General features: G+C 49.0%; 1 protein-coding gene across 2 annotated transcripts in view; it reads left to right on the top strand.

The window, feature by feature from the left end:
- The window catches only part of NT5DC1 (5'-nucleotidase domain containing 1), a 1,423,540-nt gene that overhangs the window by 1,266,166 nt on the left and 131,887 nt on the right, over positions 1-25,487 (top strand). The window contains exon 12 of one of the 2 annotated variants that reach the window (XM_086927341.1): positions 25,093-25,203. In XM_086927341.1, coding sequence (XP_086783467.1) covers positions 25,093-25,203 — 111 coding nt within the window. Of the gene's footprint in view, positions 1-25,092; positions 25,350-25,487 lie in introns of those variants that run through there. The other variant, XM_086927342.1, reaches the window with a different exon arrangement.

Here is a 25,487-nt window from a genome sequence, read left to right as displayed (position 1 = left end):
CCCAACAGGAAAAAGAGATTTCAGAGTGGTGGACTAAAGAGGCACGATTTTAAATCTAGGCTAGGTAGCCATGGTAAGCAAACACCACCAGTGCCACTAGAGGGCACCTGAGAAAAATGTAAGGCCCCCTACCCTTTTTTTAACAGATTATGAACTGGGGGCCTGATTCTCAAAGGTAATTTACACTTTCGAGAAGTTTACACTTTTTGGCTATTCACAAAATCCGACTTAAATTTAGTCTAAAAGTGTAACTCACAAGTCTCCGCAAAATTGAAAGGTGTAGGGACTATGCACTTTTGAGTAATGTGCACTTTAAAATGCGAGTGCAAGTTACACTTTTGAAGTACATTTGCACTCTTGATTTTGTGAATAGTCAAAAGTAGTAAACTTACTCAAAGTTTTAAATTGCTCAAAAGTGTACCATACCTTTGTGAATCGGGCCCTATAATCCTGAAAGCCAGGATGGTGCCCTTCTAGGTATTGCCCAACAGTGTCTCTCGTGGGTAACCCCACTAGGTGCTCTGATCGCTTCTGCGGATCTCTCCTGTCACAACAGGCACTGCAGGTCAATACAATGGCAGCCTATTGAACAGACTTCTCTTCACGAAAACTGCCAAGTGGAAAGTATTAAAGTTCACATTCCTGCTTCCAGTGTACATTAGGATGGGAGGGAAGGAGGCATAAGGAAGGTTAGAGGTCATCAAAGGCACGAGGAAGGTGAGAAAATCCACACATCTCGGTAACTGAGCAACTTTGTCCCAAGCAAAGCAAATACAGTTTCACACATTCTAGGGAGGTCACATGTCGTCTTTTTGAGGTGAATATAGTAAAGTTTGCAGTTGAAGTAGGTACGCTGCATTCTTGACGTCTGCCTTGTTAATATCCTTGCGAGGCAAAATTGACCCAAAATCTTTAGCGCAGCAGCTTTTCGATTGTTTATTTATTGTTTTTATTTAAATCGAATGTGCGCACATCTTCAAACACTCTGGGGCAGATATACGAGTTTTGTCTCATCTCTGCAAAGCAGCAGGGATACGCCAGAACAGATGCGACACGCATTTCCCTCCCTGCACCACCACAAATGCGTCGCAAGGATAGGGCGATGCGTGTTGCATCCTGTGGCGTAAGGGCGGCGAATGCTGGAGTCTTGTTGCAAACGCGACGAGGCTCCAGCAATGCTCAGGGGCGCCCTATGCCTAACATGCTGCGTCACTCCTTACGCCTGCTTCAAGCAGGCGCAGGGTTTTGACTTAGCATGGATGTAAAAGTGACTCCGTGAAATCTTTTAGATTTCACTGCTTCGCTTTTACGAGGCGTTCCTGCGATGGAACGCCCACCGTGCGCCGGAACGCCCACATGGAACCTAACGCAGGTTTCATGAGGCGCAGGACTTTACAACGTGAGGCATCTCCCTAGATGCGTCACGTTGTAAATAAGGCGCAACATGGCGCATTGTTTACGCCACCGCTGCGTCACAGAAGTGACACAGCAGCAGTGTAAATGTGGTGCATGGGACTTGTAAATCTGTCCCTAAGTATTTTCATTGTAAGCATTAAAAACACACAAATCTTGCAGTACAAGAAACACAAAGGGAAAAATGGAGTCTTCAGGGGCTTAAATTTCATAGGTGCGGTAGTTGCAGTGGCCCCTGGCTCATAGGCCTGCGGGGGCCACTGAACCCTGATTATTGCTGTATTTCATAATTCAAACAGCAGCCAGAGGGCCCATATGATTCCCTGCACTAGGACCGGTGACACACAGACTATGCTGCTGCCTCTTTCTCAGGGGGATAATGATGGCTGCTTTCTCTTAGAAAACCCAACGATTCTATCCTTTGCTCCAGTTACACAGGCTACTGCTGGAAACACCCTTAGACTCTGACATTATAGGCAGCCCAGGGCTGAAGGAGCAGCAGCCTTTTCTTTATGAGGGCAGGGGAGCATCAACTCCCCTCCCACTGTGAGCATGTGTATGTTTTTCATTTTGGAGGGAGGGGTTGTTTGTATTTGGGCTTTGTGTGGGAGGGGCTGTTTTAGTTTGGGCTTTTGGTGGGAGGGGTTGTTTAATTTTGATTTTATTAGTGGTGGTGAGGCACTTTGCTCGCCCTACCACTTTCAAAGGGTACCAGCCGCCCCTGCCAAGGAGACTATTGCAGTATTCTGTTTCTTTAATTTCTACTGCGAATAATAATAATAGCAATATTAATGATTTAAAAGGTGCAGGGACACAACGTTTTCTTAGGGGCCCACTGCGCTGCTGAGTTCTGGGGTTGCAGAACACGAAGGCAGTTTTAATTCCACATCCTGCTTTATTTCTTTCAGTATCCTACACTCCATGTGTCCCTATCTCATTCTTTAAGGCTCTGGTTCCTTTGTTCTTGATCCCCTTGTCACTGTTCTGTCTGTCTGTCTCTCTCTCTCTCATGATGACAAATAAGTCCCAGTCCCCATGAACGATTCCCGGTGCCCACCCCCAACCACTGGCACCAAGTGAGCACTGGATGGTCAATATTTTGGAAAGTGCTGCACTGGGCTGACAGCTCTGCCTGCCCTTGGTTTTTTGTGTTCTGTTCCCAACTGTTTCTGGACACTGCCAGATCCTGCAGTTCTTTAGGATTGTCCTTTTGAAGGTGACCGGATATAGCTAGGAGTCTGAGAAACAATGACTGCTTTTCCCTTTGTAAATGTATGGAGAGTCCTTTTCGTGCTCAAGCTTATCACCTACTACAAGAACTTCATCTGGTACCATCCAAAAATCAACTTTTAAACCTTACGCAGCAGGAGGCTTGAGAGGTTAGCCCATCAACTAATGATTGATTCAAAAAGTCGTGTCACCTTATTGGAATTGTTTCTTTGGGTGATCTTCACAAAAGGATCATGATAAAGTATAAAATCACAACATCAAAATTTTCTTTTATGGTTCGCATCATTGTGTGACTTTTAGTGGGATTACTAAATCCGAGAAGTATGCTCATTGTACGTACCACATACTATCTGCAGGAGTGAATCCTAGGGACGTGTGCATTATCTTCATTTATTTATTTTTCTTCACCTGCAAAAAATGTGCTGAAAGAGAAAGTATTTTGTTGCATCCACATGAAACATGGAGTAATGTATGGCCTTTCCCACACTCAAACCAACTTGCTGAAGGATTTATGGAAGAAAATTTAGGTGTGTCCAGGTAGGGAGTGGCTAAGAACAATATTTGTGAATACTGATGAAGTTGCAAATTTGTGGGTGTTCCAGACCCACCTCTGTTCCCAAACAACTACTTTGCATACTACTAATCTCACCTACTCATAGACAAAAGTCTGCTATGGTAAGTTTCATCTGCAGCCCTTCCACCATTTTCCCTGCAAGAAGAGTGGCTTTTTCTGCACGTTCCCCCCACTTTTTACCCCATTTGGACTCTTAGCTGCTGGTTTTTCGACTTTGAAAGTGCACTGAGACCTGCTGTCCAGACCTCCTTGCCAGTGTTTTGACCCATTACAAAAGGTATGTTTAACTGATACGTCCAATTGGCATTTTTGTTAGACACGGGGAGATTAAGTGATTTGCCCAGAATCACAGGATGTTCAGCCTCATTGCGGAGACTCAAACTCAGTTTCTTATATTCGAAGTCGACTGCCCTAGCCCTTAGGCTAACTCCTCCATAGTTGGGTACAGAAGCTTTCAGCCGGGTAAGCTGAGGTGTCTGTCAGATTTCACCTGGTGTTTTTAAATAGTCAGACAAAAACACAACATGAATACACTGTTATCTATGTTTTGAATGACTTTAAACATGATTATTTTTAAAAATACTGTGTTTTAGGTACTCCTCAGTCTGCACTCCTTGCTTTTTCAACTAGCCCTTAAGCCCCTCCTGAGATGATTCTCGTATAATGAGTAACATGATATGCCAGTGTTATTGTCAGAAAATCTGAAAAACCTCCTCCCACAAGACTTGCTGACCAAGCTACGCCCCTGATCCCCGCGCTTTTTCACTATCGTTTTTCTGACAGCACGTTTGTATTACCAGTCTTATAGTTGCATTTCACCTGGGGCGCTTTACTCTACTACCGGCATCCATGTTTCATTTCTATCTTTTCACGTTTACCACACCACAATTTTCCGGACTCGCCACGGGTTGGTTATGGACTATACCTTTTTTCATTATTTGTTTTTCACACTGATATTGATGTACCTGTTTAAATGTCTGATAGTGTAGTTGTGGATATCTTTCTGATACGTTGATTCTTTTACTTTGTTTGTAGAGTAATCCCCTGACGAAGGGCGGGGCCCGAAATGCATCGGGATTTGTTTTGACCATGTATACATTATTGACCAGCAATTCATGAACACCAACTATTCAGCTAACTGCTATTAAGCCATGAACTTTCAATGTGTTTAATAAATCGCGAAAGTTGGAATAACACTTTCCTGTGTATGGATTGAACTATTGGTTTACCTTTGATTTATGGAAGAAGACCATCGGTCACCACACAGTTGTGCTTAGAGGCGCTCTCTCCCAAGAGGGGGAGCTTTGAATTAGTTCTTGTGGATATCTCTCTCTGTCAGGTCAGACAGTGATTCCCTCGGAGCACACCACAAAATTTCACTTCAGTTAACCTTGGGTTACAATTTGGCTGTGCGCGTTCCATCCCTTTACAGTTTGACCCTATGATGATACAATTTGAAGCAGAAGAGACAAATGACATCTCAAGTGTTTTTGTTTTGGCAGAAAAAACATATTGACTATGGTATACCACCCAAGTGAGAGAGTAGTAAAAAATTAAGTTACCCCCCCCACTTGAATCATACTTCTAACCACACACAAGTGTGTGAAGAAACCTGCCCCTGCTTTCATCCTCCTTTCTTCCATCTATTTTGCACCTTTTTATCTAGTCATTATTCATTTATCCATCTCTTCACCTTTCCATCCACCCATCCATTCGTCCATCCGTCCATGCAGCTGTCATTCATCCATCCTTTCACACCTTCATGTACATATGCCCGTTTTCATCCATCAATACAATGAAGTATCCATGTATCTATCCTTTTATTCATCCATTCTGTCACTCTTTCCCATCTGTCTCTACTTCAACCTTCCATCCATTCGTTCTTTCACATTTCGATCCTTTTGCTCTTCCATCCGTCCTCTCATGCTTTCATCTATCAATTCTTCCATCCATTCATTCTTTTATCCTTCCTTTCACTCTTCCATCCTATCTTTTAACATTTGTTGAAAAACAAACTGAAATACTGAAGTTTGCCGAATGTTTGATCAACCACAGTGATCTAGGCTCGTTGGGAGGGGTAATGATGACGGCCGAGTGGAATTATATCACTCCATCACTGGCGGAGAAATTTACCGCACGGAATCCAGCAAACGTTAATCCTTCCTAATGCTGTGTTCCGTGCCAATGTTGATATGTGGGCAGAGGTTTTGACTTCTGCGTTCAATGAGTTTATCATTGAATATTGTTCCAGAGTCTTGGCAAGTAAGTATTGTACAGCCAATTTTTAAAAGCGGCCCAGAAGATAATCCTTCAAATTACCGTTTAAATGCTTTAATTGATGTAGATGCAAGACGAACAATTGATGGACAGAATGCAGAACCATGTCATAAATTCACCCCAGTACAAAGATCAGGGCCTAAATCCATTCTTTTTTGCTCACCATGCCATTCCTGTTTGGACCCAGCCATATGCAAATCAGTCTGAACCCTTCACCTGATGGGAACAGTCCAGCCTGAACTGCCAGGCCAGGTCCTCCCTGGACTGGAAACAAGCATCCTAGGACCGGTTTTGGGCTCCAGTGGCATGGGGAGCACGGGACCCACGTTTGGGCATACCTGTTCCACTCGGGGTGACAAATGCAAAAAGAACAATTGATGGACAGAATGCAGAACAACGTCGTACATTCACCTCAGTATTGATATCTGGGCCTAAATCCATTGTCGTTTTGCTCATCATGCCATTCCTGTTTGGACCCAGCCCTATGCAGATTAGACTTTACCCTGCGCCCAATGGGAACAGTCCAGCCCGAACTGCTAGGCCAGTTCCTCCCTGGATTGGAAACAAGCATCCTAGCACCGGTTTTGGGCTTTCAGCCCTCATCAGCCAGGATAGCTTGACTCCAGTGGCATGGGGAGCACGGGACTTCGTCTGGGCATACCCGTTCCGCTTGGGGTGACAAATGCAAAAAGAACAATTGATGGACAGAAGCTAAAGTGTTTGCTTCCCAATTATAGATTGATTTGGAAGATTGGGCAACATTACAGGAAATAATTCCAATTAACCAGTCGGGATTTCGTAAGGGCCAAGCTACAATTACTAATTTATTGACCCTTACTTTATTGGCAGAGCGGGCTGTTTTAAAAGAAAAACGTATATATTTGTTTTGTAGACTTAAAAGCTGCATTAAATTCAGTGCCAGATTATTATTATGGTAAAAACCTGCAGGATGGGGTATTCCTCAAATGTTGCTTGATGCTATAATACTCCTGTATTCAAATATTTGGGTTCAGGTTAAGTTAGGCAATGGTTTTAGTTTGTCCCAGAATATCAAAACTTGTACAAAGATCAGGGCCTAAATCCATTGTGTTTTTGCTCACCGTGCCATTCCTGTTTGGACCCAGCCATATGCAAATCAGTCTTGACCCTTCACCTGATGGGAACAGTCCAGCCCGAACTGCTAGGCCACGTCCTCCCTGGACTGGAAACAAGCATCCTAGGAACGGTTTCGGGCTTTCAGCCCTCATCAGCCAGTATAGCTTGACTCCAGTGGCATGGGGAGCACGGGACTTCGTCTGGGCATACCCGTTCCACTCGGGGTGACAAATGCAAAAAGAACAATTGATGGACAGAAGTTAAAGTGTTTGCTTCCCGATTATTGATTGATTTGGAAGATTGGGCAACATTACAGGAAATAATTCCAATTAACCAGTCGGGATTTCGTAAAGGCCAAGCTACAATTACTCATTTATTGACCCTTACTTTATTGGCAGAGCGGGCTGTTTTAAAAAAACAAAACATATATATTTGTTTTGTAGACTTAAAAGCTGCTTTAAATTCAGTGCCAGATTATTATTATGGTAAAAACTTGCAGGATGGGGTATTCCTCAAAAGTTGCTTGATGCTATAATACTCCTGTATTCAAATATTTGGGTTCAGGTTAAGTTAGGCATGGTTTTAGTTTGTCCCAGAAAATCAAAACTTGTAATGGTCTTAAGCAAGGCTGTGCACTTTCCCCCTGCCTTTTTAATCTTTGTATGTCAGATTTACTGCAGCACTTTTAATCTGTCAATACACACCCTCCTAAATTTACTAATGTCCATCTAAAAAATCTTCAATATGCTGACGATACTATTTTAGGAGCCATAGTCTGTTATGTCTACAAAGATTAGTGTTTTTTTACAGCGTTTTATATAGTGCGGACTTGACCCGAATCGGGTATCAGAGCTCTTTACAAAGCACCAGTTGCATTACATGAGGACACATTCATTTGTGTTAGGCATGGGGAGATTCAGGGCCAGATGTAGGAAGGCAAATACCGGTCGGTAACGGCCGATTACGGCCGTTACCGACCGATATTTGGACTTTGGGATGTAGGGGCATGTTAAAATACAGATCTGAAAGAAACACGTTAGTGTTAGATTCCTTACCTTAGAATATCCCCAGGCGTCAGTCTGGATCCGGAAACTTTTGCGTAGCAGTACCCCTGCGCGTCGGTAGGCGTCGTCTGCAGGCGTCCCCTGCGGCTCCGCGTCCGTCGTTGGCGTTGTGCGCCGTGATGACGTCGCTGGAGTATATAGACGCCGCCTCCGCGCGCTGACGTCAGTTCTTCTTTTTTCCGCGCCAGTGGACGCAGATCTGAAGAGCAGTACTCCGGTCTTTGACCAAGTTTTTTCGAGTTGTTATCACTTTGTGCCTGTTAGGATGCCTGGGTTCAAGCACTGTGATGACTGTGAGCGCACGATGTCGGTCACAGACCATCACCGCCTCTGCCTCCGGTGTCTGGGCCCCGACCACGACGTGGACTCCTGCGTCGACTGCCGGGCCCTCACCAGCAAAGCTAGACGGGAGCGGTCCCGCAAGCTACTGGAGCTCCGGGTGTCGGCCCCACGTCGGGACCGGGAGCGGTCCCGGTCCGGCCGGAGGTCGAGAGAGCGTTCGAGGGAGCGGTCGCGGGGCCGCGCCGAGCGTTCCGGAAGTCGACACCACTCGTCATCCTCGTCAGGTAAGAAACACAAGAGGTCGGGGCGTCGTCATCGTACCCCCGACTCCCCCCGACGCTCGCGCGATGCGGCCGGGGGTTCGGGTGACCCCAACCCCGCGGCTCCGCAAGAGTCGCCAGCGCGGCCTGCCCCATACCCTCAGGTCCCTGGGCACGGTGCGACGCCTGAGGAGATAGAGGCGTTCCTCATGGCCATGAGGGCCCTGTCTCCTCCGGCGGGTTCCACGGCGCCTACGGGCCCAGTGAACCCGTCCGGGGGCCCTAGCGGTTCTGCTGACCCTACCTCGACGCCGTCGGATGCTCCGATTCCGGCGCCGCCGGCGGCGCCGATCCCGGCGCCGCTAGGGCCTTCGGGGTCGACGCCGGATGGACGCCCATCCAACCCGGCGCCGATTCCATCGGGGTTGCCCGCGGCTCCGCCTCCGCGCGACGCCGGTTCCTCGGTGCCGGCTTCGGGCGGCACTGGGGCTCCGGCGCCGGCTCCGGGCGGCGCCGTTCCCCTACCTTCACCGACGCCGGACGCGGGGCCGGACGGGCGTCGCTCGACGCCGGTTCCGGCGCCGATGGGGCCCATGAACCCCGAGGACCCGGTCTACATCGTTGACTCCGAATACGGAGAAGATGAAGAGTTCGGTGAAGGTTGGGAGGGGTCCGAGGACCCTCTGTCACGCGAGTGCCAGTATGACCCGGACTGGACGGGTGACTTGGGGGATGCCAGTGGTCTGGACGACTCTCCTAACCCTGGTTTGATCTCTCCTCCTTCCGTGGCATCGGTGGAGGGAGCTGCATATTCTGTGGTGCTGATGAGGGCTGCCAAGGCCTTACACCTTGAGCTCCCCGTCGCGGCCGTGAGGCCTAACATCCTCACCGAGGTCTTCAAACCGCAGTCATGCCCACAGGAGCCACTGCTGCCGTTTAATGAAGCCTTGTCGGACGTTCTGTTGGGCACGTGGTCCAGGCCCGCTTCAGGTGCGCCTGTCGATCGGAACGTGGCCAGGCGCCACCGTCCCTGTCCGGACGACCCCAAGTTCCTGTCTTCCCACCCCACTCCTGAGAGTCTGGTGATCCAGGCCTCGACCTCCCAGTCCGCATTCCCGTCGGCCCCACCCGACCGGGAATCCAAGAGGTATGACCAATTTGGCAAGAAGGTCTTCTCGTCCATTAGTTTGGGCCTGCGGTCTTGCAACACCGCCTGCCTCTTGGGCCGCTACACCCACTCTGTGTGGGATACGGTCGCGGAACTGCTGCCAGAATGCCCCATGGAGGTGCGGGCTAAACTCGGTCAGGCTGTGGCTGAGGGCCGAGATGCAGCGAAATATTCAATACGGTGTGGTCTTGATACGACCGACTCGCTGGGCAGAGCTATGTCAACGACGGTGGCGATTCGTCGCCACGCCTGGCTGAGATCCGCCAATTTTTCGGCAGATGTCCAGAGTACATTGATGGACATGCCGTTTGATGGCTGTCACCTGTTCGGTGACAAGGCGGACCACGCGCTGGAACGCTTCAAGGACTCCAGGGTCACGGCCAAGTCCTTGGGTCTCTCGACCCAGCGTCAGCAACCGGGTTCGTTTCGCCCCTTTCGTGGCCAAGGAAGGGGCGCCCCCACACGTGCTGCCAGCCACGCGCCGCAACAATCCTTTCAACGCGGTGGCGGCCGTGGAAACCGCCGTGGTGGCGGTCGGGGACAATGGCGGGGTCAGACCACACCCTCCCCCGCAGCATCTACCCCAAAATCCTCCTAGTCCGTGCTTTCGGCCCCATGTGACGCCAGTGGGTGGCAGGGTTCGCCATCACCTCGCTCACTGGCGCACAATCACTTCGGACAGGTGGGTGCTGCAAATTGTCCGAAGGGGCTACTCCCTCCCCTTCGAGACCTCTCCTCCAGCCATGCCACCGCAGAACCACCGTGTGTCGGGGGACCACTTGACACTTCTGCAGGAGGAAGTTACGGCCCTCTTGGCCAAGGGGGCCATCGAGCGCGTTCCTGGGCCAGAAGTAGGGCGTGGTTGTTATTCCCACTACTTTCTGGTGCCCAAGAAGGACAAGGGGGGCCTACGTCCTATCTTGGATCTAAGGAACGTCAACGGCTTCCTCCGGAAGGAGAAGTTCAAGATGTTGACGTTAGCTCAGGTCTTGGCTGCTCTAGACCCGCAAGACTGGATGGTAGCGTTGGACTTGCAGGACGCCTATTTTCACATCCCCGTCCTGCCGGCCCACCGGCGTTACCTGCGGTTCACGGTAGGCCTGGAGCACTTTCAGTTTATCGTGCTCCCCTTCGGCCTTACCAGCACCCCACGGGTGTTCACAAAGGTGATGGCGGTGGTCGCAGCTCATCTGCGCAGGTTAGGGGTTTCAGTCTTCCCCTACCTAGACGACTGGTTGTTGAAGGCGGGCTCGCCCCAGACAGTCGTCCACCACCTTCAGATGACGGCAGACCTCTTGCACGACTTGGGGTTCTCCATCAATGTGCCGAAATCACACCTGTGCCCCTCTCAAAAGCTCCTTTTCATCGGAGCGGTTCTGGACTCGGCGCAGTTTCGGATTTATCCTCCGGAACGGCGGGTTCGGGATATTCAGGCTTTGATTCCCATCTTTCAGCCGCTATCCCGAGTTTCGGTCAGGTTGACGCTGCGGCTGCTGGGACTGATGGCTTCCTGCATCCTTCTGGTGCATCACGCCCGGTGGCGGATGCGGGCTCTGCAGTGGGACCTGAAGTTTCAGTGGGCCCAGCATCAGGGCAACTTGTCCGACCACGTCTTGATCTCGGAGGGCACTGCGAGACAACTGCAGTGGTGGCTTACGGACCGCGATTGGGTCAGGGGCAAGTCCCTCTCCCTTCCCCAACCGGAGCACGTTGTCGTGACGGACGCGTCCCTCCAGGGCTGGGGTGGCCACTTGGGAGAGGCAGAGATCAGAGGCATCTGGTCTCCGGCGGAGTCCCGGCTCCATATCAACCTGTTGGAGCTGCGGGCGATTCGTCTGGCACTGAAGGCATTCCTCCCCTTTGTCAACGGGAGTGCAGTGCAGGTGTTCACCGACAACACCACCGCCATGTGGTACTGCAACAAACAGGGCGGAGTGGGGTCGTGGACCCTTTGCCAGGAGGCTCTGCGCCTCTGGCAATGGCTGGAACGTCAGGGCTTGACTCTGACGGTTCAACACCTGGCAGGTTCTCTGAACGCCAGGGCGGACGAACTCAGCCGTCGGTGCTCGATGGATCACGAATGGCGTCTGAACTCGGACGTGGCGCAAGGCATCTTTCTGCAATGGGGAGAGCCTTGGTTAGATCTATTCGCCACAGAAGAGAACGCGCAATGTCATCAGTTCTGCGCGTTGGAGTTTCCAAGACGGCACTCGCACGGCGACGCCTTTCGGCGCGAGTGGAGTTGCGGTCTGTTATACGCCTTTCCGCCTATACCACTTCTGCCCAGAGTGCTGAAGAAGATCAGGCGCGACCGGGCCCAAGTTATCCTTGTGGCTCCGGACTGGGCTCGAAGGTACTGGTATCCCGAGCTACTCAGCATGTCAGTCGGTCCCCCGATCCGCCTGCCCCTTCAGGAGGACCTTCTGTCGCAGCAGCAGGGGACGGTCCTCCACCCGAACCTGTCCAGTCTCCACCTCCATGCTTGGAGATTGAGCGGCGGCAGTTGAGGCCATTTGACTTGCCTCCTGAAGTCTGTGATGTTATTCTGGCAGCCAGGCGTCCCTCCACTAAGTCGGTATACGCCTGTCGGTGGAACAGATTTGTGGCATGGTGCACAGCAAAGGCTGTGGATCCTCTCTCTGCCCCTCTTTCGGAGGTTCTTCTGTTTCTTCTTTCTCTTGCCCAGCAGGGCTCTGCTCTGGGCACTATCAAGGGCTACCTTTCTGCCCTTTCAGCCTTTTTGAGGCTTCCTGATCAGCCTTCTTTGTTCAAATCCCCGATTGTAACTCGGTTCTTAAAAGGCATCACTCACATGTTTCCACCTGTTCCGTTTGTGATGCCTCAGTGGGATTTGAACCTGGTTCTGACCTTCCTGATGTGTGCTCCCTTTGAGCCCCTTCATTCTTGTCCTCTCCGTCTCCTGACTTTAAAGACGGCTTTCCTGGTTGCCATCACCTCTGCCAGGAGAGTGAGTGAGCTCCAGGCTCTTTCTGTCCAACCTCCTTTCCTGTCCATTCATCCTGATAAGGTGGTCCTGAGGACTAGACCTTCTTTCCTGCCCAAGGTTGTTTCGGCCTTTCACATCGGGCAGTCCATCACCCTCCCTTCCTTCTTCCCGCCTCCGCATCCTTCAAAGGATGAAGAGCGGCTCCACCGTCTGGACCCAAAACGTGCGCTTTCGTTCTACATGGATCGCACATGCCAGTTCCGGGTGGATGACCAACTGTTTGTTGGCTACGTGGGTGCGAAGAAGGGACGGGCGGTTTGTAAACGAACCATCTCTCGATGGGTCGTCCTCTGCATCAAAGCGTGCTACTCTTTGGCTCGGAAGGAGCCTCCTGTTGGGCTGCGGGCCCATTCCACTCGGGCCACGGCGGCTACTACTGCCCTGGGCCGGGGAGTCCCCTTGCAGGACATTTGCCAAGCGGCTACGCGGGCCTCGCTGCACACCTTTGCGAGGCACTACTGCCTGGACAGTCAAGTCCGGAGGGATGGCTTCTTTGGCCGTTCTGTCCTCCAGGACTTTCTGGTGTAGTATTGTATTGGTTCGCAGACCCACCTCCGGGGTTGGTATTGCTGGGGTATGTATTCTAAGGTAAGGAATCTAACACTAACGTGTTTCTTTCAGATGAACAAGTTACTTACCTTCGGTAACGATATATCTGTAAGAAACATTAGTTAGTGTTAGATTCCTTACCGAACCCACCCATCCTCCCCATTCTGCGAACTGATACCTAGGGTTAAGGTCATCCCTTTCAGGGCCCTAGTTTTACATGGCACCAGTGTTGGTTCTCTCATGGCTCTGCGTCTCCTGGCGCGGAAATGCTGTGTGCAAAGAACTGACGTCAGCGCGCGGAGGCGGCGTCTATATACTCCAGCGACGTCATCACGGCGCACGACGCCAACGACGGACGCAGAGCCGCAGGGGACGCCTGCAGACGACGCCTACCGACGCGCAGGGGTACTGCTACGCAAAAGTTTCCGGATCCAGACTGACGCCTGGGGATATTCTAAGGTAAGGAATCTAACACTAACTAATGTTTCTTACAGATATATCGTTACCGAAGGTAAGTAACTTGTTCATTCGGTAATTTTAACGAATCTGTAATTTTACCGATTCAGTAAAATTCCGATTCGGTAAAATTACTGAATCTGTATCTTGACATGTAGGTAGGACTGTAATCAGTGCTACAGGGGTTTAAGAATTTGTTATTTACCACCAACTAGAAGTTGGTGGTAAATAATGAAAACCCTTTAAAAAGCATTTTTTTTGCTTTAAAAACAGTGCCATGTTGAAGACATACATGCCCTAATGGCATGTATGTCTGCAACATGTGTACCCAGGCGCAATTGAGGGGTGCAACAGGGTGTCAAAGTGACACCCTGCCACCCTTCAATGTTTCCCCCAATTACCGAATCGGTATTTACTGATTCGGTAATTGATATTCATTCATATGGGTCTCCAGGCCCATAGGAATGAATGGCAATTACCGAATCGGTAAATACCGATTTGGTAATTAAAAATCGGTAAAATTACCTACATCCCGATTGCCAGTTCTTAAATACCGAATCTGTATGATTAGGTATTTAAGAATCGATAATCTGGGATTACCTACATCGGGCCCTGAGTGATTTGCCCAGAATTACAGGATGTTCAGCGGCTTTGCCGAGACTCGATCCCAGTTTCCCAGATTCGAGGTCGACCACCCCAGCTGTTAGGACAACTCCTCTCCCCAAGTTGCTGCATTTGATGATTATATTTTAACTAATGGCTTGCAGCTGAATGTTACAAAAACTAAAATTATAGAAATTGGCTCAATGAAGTTTAAGACTATCTTGGAGAGCGAGAGGTGGGCTAAATGTGGCTTTGAAGACATTTAAATATTGTATTTGATAACAAAATCTAGTTTAAAAGCTATTTTAATATCTTAAGAGTAAACACATCCTCTTTAATCTATGCTTTTAAATCCCTACGTAAATCACTGGGATGTCAATGGTACAACCACTTTCTTAAAGTCTAGCCAATCTACTGCTAACTATTGCATATGGCTCGGACATCACCAGGGGAAAGGATGCTAAATTATTGGATTTGTTAGTAATGAAGGCTTGTAAATCTGTCTTTGGAATTCCTAGGTCAATTGGCCATTTGGAGTTTGATCTCCGAAGACAGTCCATTGTGGGTCAAGGGTCATTTTTCAAATGTATGTATTCGCTGTTTTTATCTGATCTTGACTCCCTAGCATATAATTGTTGGTGCAAAATAAATCACTCAATACTGGTGCTAGGAGATCCTACATTTTAACATGTTTCCAGGGTTTGATTTGCAGTCAGTGTTCCTAGAAATGACAAAGCTTGGTTTTAAACAGTTTTTAAACAAAAACATTAAAACGAACTCATTTATTGCCAATAAAGAGGCCTTAGGGCAAAAAAACATGCTTGGTCAGTGATTAAGGGCCATATGTATCAAGCCTTTTGCGATTTGTGCGAATTTCGGCCTTAGCGAATCACAAACGGCCTTTTTTCCGATTTTGAAATGTATGAAAAATTAGCAAAATAAGGAATCGCAAAAAATTGCGATTCCTTATTTTGCTTAAGCATTTAAGGAATCGCAATTTTGCGATTCCTTAAGTGCTATGTATGAAGCTTTTCAAAATTGCGAATTCAGGTTTAGAAATCGCAAATTACCACCAACTTGTAGTTGGTGGTAATTTGCGATTCCTTGTAAATATGCACAATTGTGCATTTGTGAGGGTGGCTTATGACGCACATACATGCCCATTGGGCATGTATGTGCGCCATATGCACACACATGTAATTTTCAGGGGTGCAGCAGGGTGTCCTTGAGACACCCCTGCACCCTTGGAATGATTCTCAAATTGCGATTAGCAAATTGCGAATTCGCAAATTGAGAATTATTTCACAATCATTTCTATGGGCCTCCTGGCCCATAGAAATGAATGGCAAATTATTCCTTATTTGCGAATTCGCAAATTGCGATTTCGCAAATAAGGAATAATTGGAAATCGCTAAAAAAGAGCGATTTTCTACATACATACCATTTTGCGATTTCTAAATAGTGATTCCTTAAAAATCACTATTTAGAAATTGCAAATTGTGATGATGATACATATGGCCCCTAATTTTCATCAGACTTTGCGAATCCCGCCCTATTTGACTACTTATTTTCCGGCCCATATGTGGGATACATTTTTTAAATTAAGGCTTGTTTGGTACCCCACTAGTCAGGGCACACCAATTTGGATACAACACTGGCCAACCAGAGAATGTAGACTGTGCGAGTGGTCACATGAAACTTTACTGCATATCGTTTGTGCCTGCCCAAAACTGCTTAATGTATGCCGTATATTATTAAAACCTTGATTTCTTAAAGCAGGGGTGAGATCTGTTCGTCAGGCTCTCATTTTATGCTTATCTGGAGCTTTTATTCCATTGATTTGTCAGATGATAACGTTTGTAACAATTGCCGAAAAATGCTTGTATCTGTAACTTCGATCTGTTTTCCTACGTTATCCAAAAAGGTTTTTTATAGGATCAGATAATAGAAAGCCACTTGTTTTTAAGCACTTGGCACTTAGATGTCTTATACAGTTGTTTGTAGGCTGTTCAAATTGAATGCACTGCATTTTTTCTTACTTGGAGATTTTAGCTCAATATTTGTATGTTTTGTCCCAAATGATGTTTTTTATCGAATTTTTATGATTATATGAATTTGTATGGGCATACTCTTTATAAACCTGGGTTTTTAATATGTTTTTGTATGTGTTGTCAAGTGCTAATTAGTGATTTTTTTTTAATCAGACAAAAAATCTGCCTACTATTTTCGCATTTGTTACTTTCTTCCTGTGTACTGCCTTTCCACTCTGTATCTTCCCATCTTTTGTCTATCATCCTTACTTTTTCTTTCATATCTTTCCCTCTCATGCTCACTTTTCTACGTGTTCCTCTTTTGCTGTATTCCCCTATTTTCATCATTTTACCATTTATTTTTCTCCGTTTCCGTTGTTGCGCATGTCAGTACACCTCCCAAACCCCAGTCATGTTATTCCCTAGCAGTATTATTCTTCAGCATTTTATATGTACATCTGCAGGAAGAAGAGCCTCAGAAACAACAAATTAACATTTAGTTAGCCCTAGTTTACCAGCTCGGTGGGCCCAGTGGCATTGCCCTCTTAGGCTGTGTAAGGGCATGTTCACTACACTACTACTGTACCCAAACTGGGCCTTATGAGCACTTGATGCCCCTCCCTATTCAGTGTAAACTCAGGGTGTGCTACGTGCATAACCAGTGTCCTTTGAAGGGGCTTTTACAGCCTAATACATTCGGGCCCACCTGAAGATGTTTGTTAGGTTTAAAATTCCTGGGGATGCCCCCAAGTTGATGAAAGGGTCTAACACTGGAACTTGATAACATAGGGCCAAATTATCAAGAAAAGGCGATACATTATCGCCACTTTTATCGGCAGGAAACTGCCGCTAAAGCGGCAATAATGGGCTTGATATTATGCCCTTGTGAATTCCCATAGAGGCTCAGGTTTACACCAGACCCAGAGAAACTTAGGGGGCGTGGCTAACCGCCAAGCATGGCGGACGCAGTGTGAGTGAGCTCCGCGCCCGGGCCACTGAAATCCTGTCCCCATCCTTCTAGATCGGCGATACCGACCCCCAAAAACTGAAGTGGGTGCTCTGCTGAGACCCCGCCTGCCCCTGGCTGGGTCTTTGTGTTCCGGGGCATCGACGTCTCTGCTGGAGCCGACGATAACTGGGCAGGCGGGTGGGGCCCGCATGAGCCGCGGCCTGCACAGACGGAGCAGGGGGAGAGCTGAGACGGCTGCTGTGACCGGCACAGACTCTGCAGAGACTGTGAGGAATACATCCGACCCCCCATGTGTGTACAGTGCATGGAATGACCGGGTGTGTCGAGGCTGTGCAACGCGCGCCCTGGTGTGGCGTGGAGACAGACAGGGCTGACGGCGGACACCTCCCCCCTCCACGGAGGCGGTCTGAGAAGAGCAACGGTCATGATATCCCTGCGCTGGAAGACGGCAGAAATCCCCCCGAAGGTTTACTGAGCCCAGCGCGACATAGCCCCAGTGGAGGAAGCTACAAGATAGCAGTGTGCCTGGGCGCTTATGGGAACCCTGGGGGGTGCAATTCAACGATCCTTACAAGTCCTTGGGCCCCATTGACATAACGAGGTGCGCTACAAAAGCCCCGCACTGGCATGGGTGAGGAGAGATCAGCCGAATACACCGGAGGCTGGCTGGCAGCGTGACCGCAACCAATGTGCGCAAGTAGCAGACCTTCTCCCACCCCCACTCAGCCGGCCCATGCAAGTGTCCTGAGGCCCTGAACACTGCCTGACACAAGAGTCGACTGACCAGCGCGAGTGATTGGTGCATTGCCGGGGGACCCCCACTATCCCTGAACAACGGCCAGAGGTTGGGGTATAGACTTTACTGCAGGAGCAGCAGCGGGCGCTTTGACTGGCTCCGCCCGGTGATGAGGTAAGCATGGGAGGCCAGTGTTAAGTAGAGGCAAGGAGCTCCTAGAGGACCTGCTGGGACGGCTGTGCCCCTGCAGCTGGCAGATTGCAGACAGTTGAGGCCAACTGTGTAGGTGGAGCTCCAACTGCAGCCTGTGGCCTCCCTTGGAAGACCCCTGCCCCCGGCTGGGTGCATTGCAGTGCAACAGAGAAGAGGCGAGGCCTATCGAATGCGCCGGGGGATGCTCTCAGTGACCGTCGGATGGTAAGCTCACCGGAGACCACCAACTGGTGCTTAGAAGGGGTGATCTCCCTAGAGTATCAAGTACTGTCAATGCCAGGCCCCCGCAGGATAAGGACCTACAAGAGCAGCGAGAGCTGGTATATCGGAGGGCCTTAACCCTCCTAATGAACGTCGTGGAGGTGCCCCCGGAGAAGACCAGTGAGGGCTTCAGGTTGCATGCCCGGCCAGTTGTAACACTCAGTGGCCACGGGCCTCCTAACCCCGCCTCAGATTGAACTTGCCACCCTGACTTCTGTGGGGACTGATTGAGCTCATTACTAGTAGTCTAGCTCGAAACCCATAACTGCCCTACCACGAGAGCGGCAAGCTGATAATCTGTACAATACTAATAACGTCGAAATGCAACCGCCGGAGGACACAAAGCTCCCCACACAAATGACTGACACTATCCCACGAACCAACATGGAGTCCCCACCGGACAAGTTGGATCTTATACTAAAAGAAGTGATGGACTCGAGAAAAGAGATCGAACGACAAATAGAAACCCTGACAACCGGGTTCACCCTCTTGAAGGCGGACCACACTAAACTTGCTGCCACGGTCACAGACAACAAATTAGCTCTGGCAGAATTGCTACAGCAACACAAAGAACATAGGGAACCACTCTAACAACTCCAGCGGCATGTAACGGGGCTTCAGGACAGAGCGGACGATGCAGAAGGAAGGGCCAGACGCAACAACATCCGCGTCATTGGCCTGCCGGAAAGAAGCGAGGGGTCCAACGCAACTGCATTTATGGAACAATGGTTCAGAGACCACGTTGCCCCGGAGGGTCTTTCAAGTTTATTTTGTGTAGAAAGGGCACATAGGATCCATGCCAGCAGGCCGACGGTGGGTGCCACACCCCGCCCTCTGATCGTCAAAATACTGAACTACAGAGACCGGGATATACTGCTGCAGAAAGCCAGAGAATTGTCCCAAATCTAATATGAAAACCAGAGGGTGTCGCTATACCCAGATTGTACTGTCCTGGTACAACGAAAGCGTTCTCAATACCAGGACATTAAGACTAAACTCAGAGCACTGGACATCAAATATGCATTGTTGTTTCCGGCTAGATTAAAAGTGATTCATGAGCAGTCAACACAGTTCTTTAATACCCCGGAAGACATGGAGGAATGGCTGAAGGTCACGTTCCCACCGTCTGGGTCCGGGCCCTCTACACAGAGTACATCTGGCGCACCTAGACCTAAGAGGAGCCGGCGGCTGCGGCGCCGCACATTGAACATGATACCCCAAAACAGGAATTCCCCGCTGGGCCTGGCACAGAAAGGTCATGTGCAGGCACTGTTGACTGCCAACTTGTTTCGGGAAGGTGCACACCAAATATCCTCGGAATCTTCTGAGGAACATACCACCCATTCAGACTCTGACCATAACATGACTTTATTCAGTGGCATCACTCCGCAAACTCAGAAGGTTTTATAGGGTAGGACGGAAAGGATCACCATTATGGCTGCACCCCATCAGTATTATTTATGTTACCAGAGAGCATCCTCTTTTCAGAAGCACTGATCTAAATGCATAACGAATACAAAACGGTCTGGGCCGCATTGAGCTCGTATCGTCTTAGTTGAGTTAAAGGGTTGGGGAGGCAGTTATATAGCTCATATCTCGTCTTCACCCACACAGGCTCATGGGTACCGATGTATCATTATTAATTGGTTCACCGTTGGGAATAACTGTATAAACAGACTAACAGCAACAATACATGCGACTGTAACAGTTATTAATTTTGACATGTTGTCTGAGAACCTCAATGATGCACTTATAATTCAAGGTATGATGTAGACTGTAAAATACCACAATTACCGTGTTTTTTTCTGTATGATGTTATATTGGAAAAAATTCAATAAAATTTGTTTAAAAAAAAAAAAGCTGAGAAACTTGAACATGACATTGAACAATTCCATTGCAAGTACATCTTAATATAACATAGCAGTCTTACTTACTAAGATACAGGGAGAGTCTGCATCAGGATGATCGCTGAATGGGATAATTCTCGCCTCTGTGTCCTTAATAGAATTGAAACTTACCTTTACGTTGTTAGGTACATTTTCATTCTATGTCAGGACCGTAGGCAAGGATTATGCTAGTTCAAAGCTTACTTACCACAAATCGAGCTACCTCCATTACCGGCTTGAAGTAAAATCTCTTGAAGGTTGAGTCTGAGGAACAGTCTGCCACCTGCATCAAATCCTCCAGACACGCCCACAAACAGAAGGCTTTCAAAGCCATAGCTCCCCTTGCCGAGTGAGCCCCAAACTTTTTGGTGACTGTCGGCTTCTTGCATGACCCATCACACCCACCTAGCTATGGAGGGAGGTGAAATTGCCTTATGGGCTTTCTTAGGGCTATAAAAGGTTGTTGTTTGCCTGGAGGACGAAATTTCTGTGTCATCTCTTCATATGCCTTCAGTCTGGGAATGCAGGGTACGTGACCGTATGCGTATTTGACTTAGTCTGTCGACTTACCATAAAAAAACCACCCTATGATGGCTCGCACATCTGATACCCGCCTGCATGAGATTAAGCACAACAGCATTGCCAATTTGTCTGAGAGCTCCTTTGGGGACAGGACAGATACTTGTTCAGTGGCTAAGAAAGAAAAAGGTTCAGGGCCAGATTCATATCCCATAAGGCTGCATAGTGTGGCTCAGTGGGAAGAAAAAGGCAAATCCGACGCAGCTGCCTACAAACAAATGGATATTCCCCTACCAGGGCCTCCTCTATTGGAGCTTGCCCCGCTGAAATAGCTGACTTGATTGCATTAATCAAGCGGTAAGCCAAACCATCTAAAACTAAGTCGGACAGGAAGTTCAAAATCTGCACTAGGTCTGCGACCACGGGATCCAGGTTCCCTCCCAAACGCCAACAAACCCATCTCGTACATGTGAAGCTGTAACACTTGGTGGTGCTGTCCGCCCACGCTTTGGCCAAGAGCTGTTCAGCCGGTAACAAAAGGCCTGGGAGAGACCAGAGCTGCCTGAAATCCACCATGCCATAACCTGCAGGGAACCCACTGATATAAGGTGATGCAGGAGCTGGTCCCGACTCAACAGAAGATGTGGAAACAGGGGGAGTCGGATTGGAGAATCCCAAGAAAGTTCCAGAAGAACCAGAAGCCAAACTTGCGATCGTCAGAGCGAAGTCACCATGACCACCTCTGCCATTTGACGGCGGACCTGCGCTAACGACCTTGTGACATCAAGAATGGCTGGAACGCATATCCCTGCTCCTGACCCAAATCTTGGAGGAAAGCGTCAGTGGCCACCGCCAGCTGGTCCGGCCTCTAGCTGAAGAACCGGAAAGCTGGTGGTTGAGACGGGATGCGAAGAGGTCGATCAAAAATGTGCCCCACCGGCCGAGAGACACTGGAAGACCTGAGGGTCCAGCCTCCACAGGCTGGAATCGTGAAGGTGTCTCGAGTGCCAATCTGTCACCTGATTGGCCTGGCCCGGATGGTATTCCGCTGTGACCGAAATGGGATGCTCCTGGGAGAAGTTCCAGAAGCCCTTTGCCATATCCGCCAGCGCCCGGGACCTGGAACCATCCAAGTGATTGATGTAATGGACAGCAGAAACATTGTCCATCTTGAGGAGCACACGGGATTGGATCCTGTCTTTGGTCCAACAATGGACTGCGAACGACCCTGCTAGAAGCTCCAGACAATTTATGTGTAGGTTTTGTTCATCGAATGACCAACTTCCTCCTATGGCGAATTCCCCTTATTGAGCACGCCACCTGGACCTTGTTGGCGTCCGATTTGATAACCAAGTTTCAAACCGAGCCAAATGTCACTAGCCTGTTCCACGCCACCATATTCTGTACCCACCAAGCGATTTCCTCTTTCGCTTCTCCAGTAAGGGCCCCCGATTGGGCGTATGTCAAACCCTTCCGCAGATAGTGAGCCTTCAGATGCTGCAGGGCCCGATAATGGACGGGGCCTAGAAAGATTGCCTGTATGGTGGAGGAGAGGAGGCCCACCAGGCGCGTGATTTGCCTGAGCGATGTGTGAGGTTTGACTATTGTCTGACACAATGTGTGTGCAATCTTGCCATCTTCTGGGACAGGAGGCTCAACAACGCTTCTGCCGACTCCACGACAAAACACAGGAAGGCCAGCCTCTGGGTTGGGGAGACCACTGATTTTCTCTCATTGATTACGAACCCCAGGCCCTGTAGGAGATCCACTGTGGTTTAGAGATGTTTCATCAACCTCCTGGGATACTGCGCCAAGGGCAAGATGTTGTCCAGGTACACAATCATGCGTATGCTCTGTGTCCTGAGAAACTCCACCGCCAGGCGGAGCTCCTTGGTGAAACACCACAGCTCAGACAACAGGCCAAACGGAAGCATGGTGAATTCGAAAATCTGCTCCCTCCGGCGGAACTGCAGAATTTAGGCGGTGGGAGGGAAAATCAGGGCCACCAGGTAGGCATCCTTCAAATTGAGGCGCGCCATCCAGTCCAATGGGAGCAGAACATTCCTTAGGAGATGAATTCCCTCCATTATGAAGTGGTGGTACACCAGCCACTCCTTCAACTCACAGAGATTGATAATCGGGCGCCGTCCCCAATCGGATTTGTCGACCAGAAAGATGTTGCTTAGGAAACCATTGCGATGCAGTGCCGATCGACAGATGGCCCTCTTGCAAAGTGGAGTGTAGAGACTTCCTTGTCGATGAGCTCCGCGTCGTGGGCCGAAAAACAGATTGGGCAAGAGTGCGACACCTGCAGGGGGCAGTCGTAGAACTCTGTGTGAAACCCCTGGATCATCTCTGTAAAACCCAAACATCCGAGGTGAGGGAGGCCCAAGTGTTCAGAAACCCTGTGAAGTGACTCCCGACCCAAAGCTGAGCGGAGGGAAGAACACTTACTGTTAGAGTTGGTGCCTACTGCATGACTTCTGGAACCCCCACGACCTCTGAAGCTCTAACCTATTGTCAGGTAGAAGCTGGTGGAGTGTGCGCTAGTTGGTATTGGCCGCGCCCGGAGCCTTGTCCCTTGGGGTGATTCTGATACGAAGCCCAGCCGACCAAGCAGCCCCTGCCTCGGCCGGCCCCGTGGAAAACTCACGGAGTTAAGATCCTCTTAAGGCTGGATTGCGCCTTATCCAAAGAGTTAAAGATCGCAATGAACTTCCCCAGCTCTTTAATGAAGGGGTCCCCAAAGAGGCCCCCTTGTTACACTGCGCCTGCCCTCAAGGATGGCAGGTCACCGAGCTTGGGGTCAAGTTTGATGATCAGGGCGTGGAGTCTCCGTCGAAAGCGCACAGTTGGCATTACCTATAAATATAGTGGCGTGCTGGGCCCAGTTCAAGAGTACCTTGGTGAAAATCAGGGACCCTGAAACCTTGGCCTCTTCTCCCATGTCTAGGATCTTCATCATGGGTCTTATGGCGTCGTGAAAATTATCTTGGTATGAACGCCAAAACCTGTCTATGCCCTTCCTTGGGTCCTTCATATACTTCCCTAGGAAGGTGGCCATTTTAGTAAGGGACACTTTGCCCTCCAGAGTAGGCCGTGGACACTCTGCCCTAAGGCATTTCCAGGCTGCTTTCTCCAAAGGCTTGCAGAGGCGGTCTGTGACAAACTTGGCAACCTTGTCGCCAGGGGCCCACACCGCAGACTGAGGATGGATAATGTCATCTGGATCTAGCATGTCTGACTCGCCCCCTTGCTGCGAGGGAGGTGCAGTGATCGGGCACCAAGGCCATGAGGAGTGGCTTCGTCCTCCAAGCCGCCTGGGAAGTCATCATCCTGGGGCTGTGGCGTATCAGGGAACTGTGGCTCAGGGACAGCAGGGGACACTGGTGAGATAGGGTACTTCGGGTCGATTTGGCGAGAAAATCTCTCTTGAGGCACACAAACGCATCCTTATCCACCCCCTTCTTGCACTTCTTTTTCGGGGTGGGGGAGGGAGTCCCTTGCTGTGCCTGCTGGAGGAAGGGGGCTAGGGGTCACGCCGTGGGCTTTAGCGGGCTTAGCGAACTTCTGCGCAATCCTGTCGTAGAGGAGCTGCTCCATAGGGCCTACCACTTCATTGACTGCCCTGTTGATTGAGGTGTCCACCACCTCATAGAAGTCCTCATCCCATTGCAAGTAGGCAAGGGAGTACTCTTCCTCGTAGGAGTCCTTGGTGGGCTCCATGAGGGACAGAGCAAGGGCAAATGAAACCATGAGACAGGAATAGATGATCAAACAATATACGAGACAACCACAATATTGCTAGGCACAGGTGACTGTGCAAGGTATTGGGAGACCCAGACTATGCGGATGGGCCTGAGGCACACAATGGGGATGCACCGGTCCCAAAGCACGGATCCGCCCGTTGAATTTATTTGGGCTCCACTGTCCGGCGTTGCCGAAAATTTGTAGATGCCAAGTAGTGGTGAGCTTTCCCAAAACGGGCGTCAAGGCGAGCAATGCCCGCAGTACAGACTCCTGCTGGAGTGTCAGGAAAAACTCAAACTGGGAAAGTACAGACCTGGGGGGGCAGGGGGGGAGTCACTGTGACAATGTGTGTTTGCTTTGAATTATTCATTGAGTTGAATGATTTAGTTTCAGATCTTATGTGCGAATTCATGAATTTTGAATTTGTGATCATGTGCAAAAAGATTAGGGAATTTGTGGAATATTATATTTGCCTATGTTTTAAGTGTTAGATGGCTGTGGTTTTATGGTTGGAGTAATAAACAGTGTTATGTATCCATGCAAAGATTTTTTGAACTGTGAATACACTTAATTAAATTTCAGTACGAAAACTCAGACGTACAGCTGGACTTTATACATTCGCATTTTATCCTCAATGTGATGTTATCTGCCATTTTCTGAGCAGCTCTGAATATGCCATATGAATTTCCTATTCATATCTCAAACACCTTTGTAAATGATCACAACTTGTTTCCACTTTTTTTTTGCAGAATTGCCACTGGACTACAAGTTCACCAGATTTTCCGAAAAAAACTCTAGTAACACTGATGGCTACTATCCACAAGCTCCTCGAGAACTGGCATATATCAATGAGCCTGATGGTGATGAATAAACTCACATTATCTTTGTGTATTGAAATAGAAACCTTTTGTTTACTATAAGGAAAACATTGCGGAGTTGCCATTCTTGTCTATGAAATGTTATAAAAATGGAGTGCTAGCAAATATTAAAACAAAGTTGATGTTAATTTGTCTAAAAATATGTTGTAGCCTCTTTTTGCTGTCAAAGAGGACTGTGCAGTTGGTTGTCCTATATTCCTTTTAGTTCTCATGACTTGGTAATTGGTTTTGGTTTCCTATGCGCCTGCTTGCTCTATTATCTATGC

This window comes from Lissotriton vulgaris, chromosome 6, assembly GCF_964263255.1.
Source record: "Lissotriton vulgaris chromosome 6, aLisVul1.2, whole genome shotgun sequence".
Classification (NCBI taxonomy): domain Eukaryota; kingdom Metazoa; phylum Chordata; class Amphibia; order Caudata; family Salamandridae; genus Lissotriton; species Lissotriton vulgaris.
Note: the sequence above shows the minus strand (reverse complement) of the source record. Positions and strands in the feature narration are given on the sequence as shown.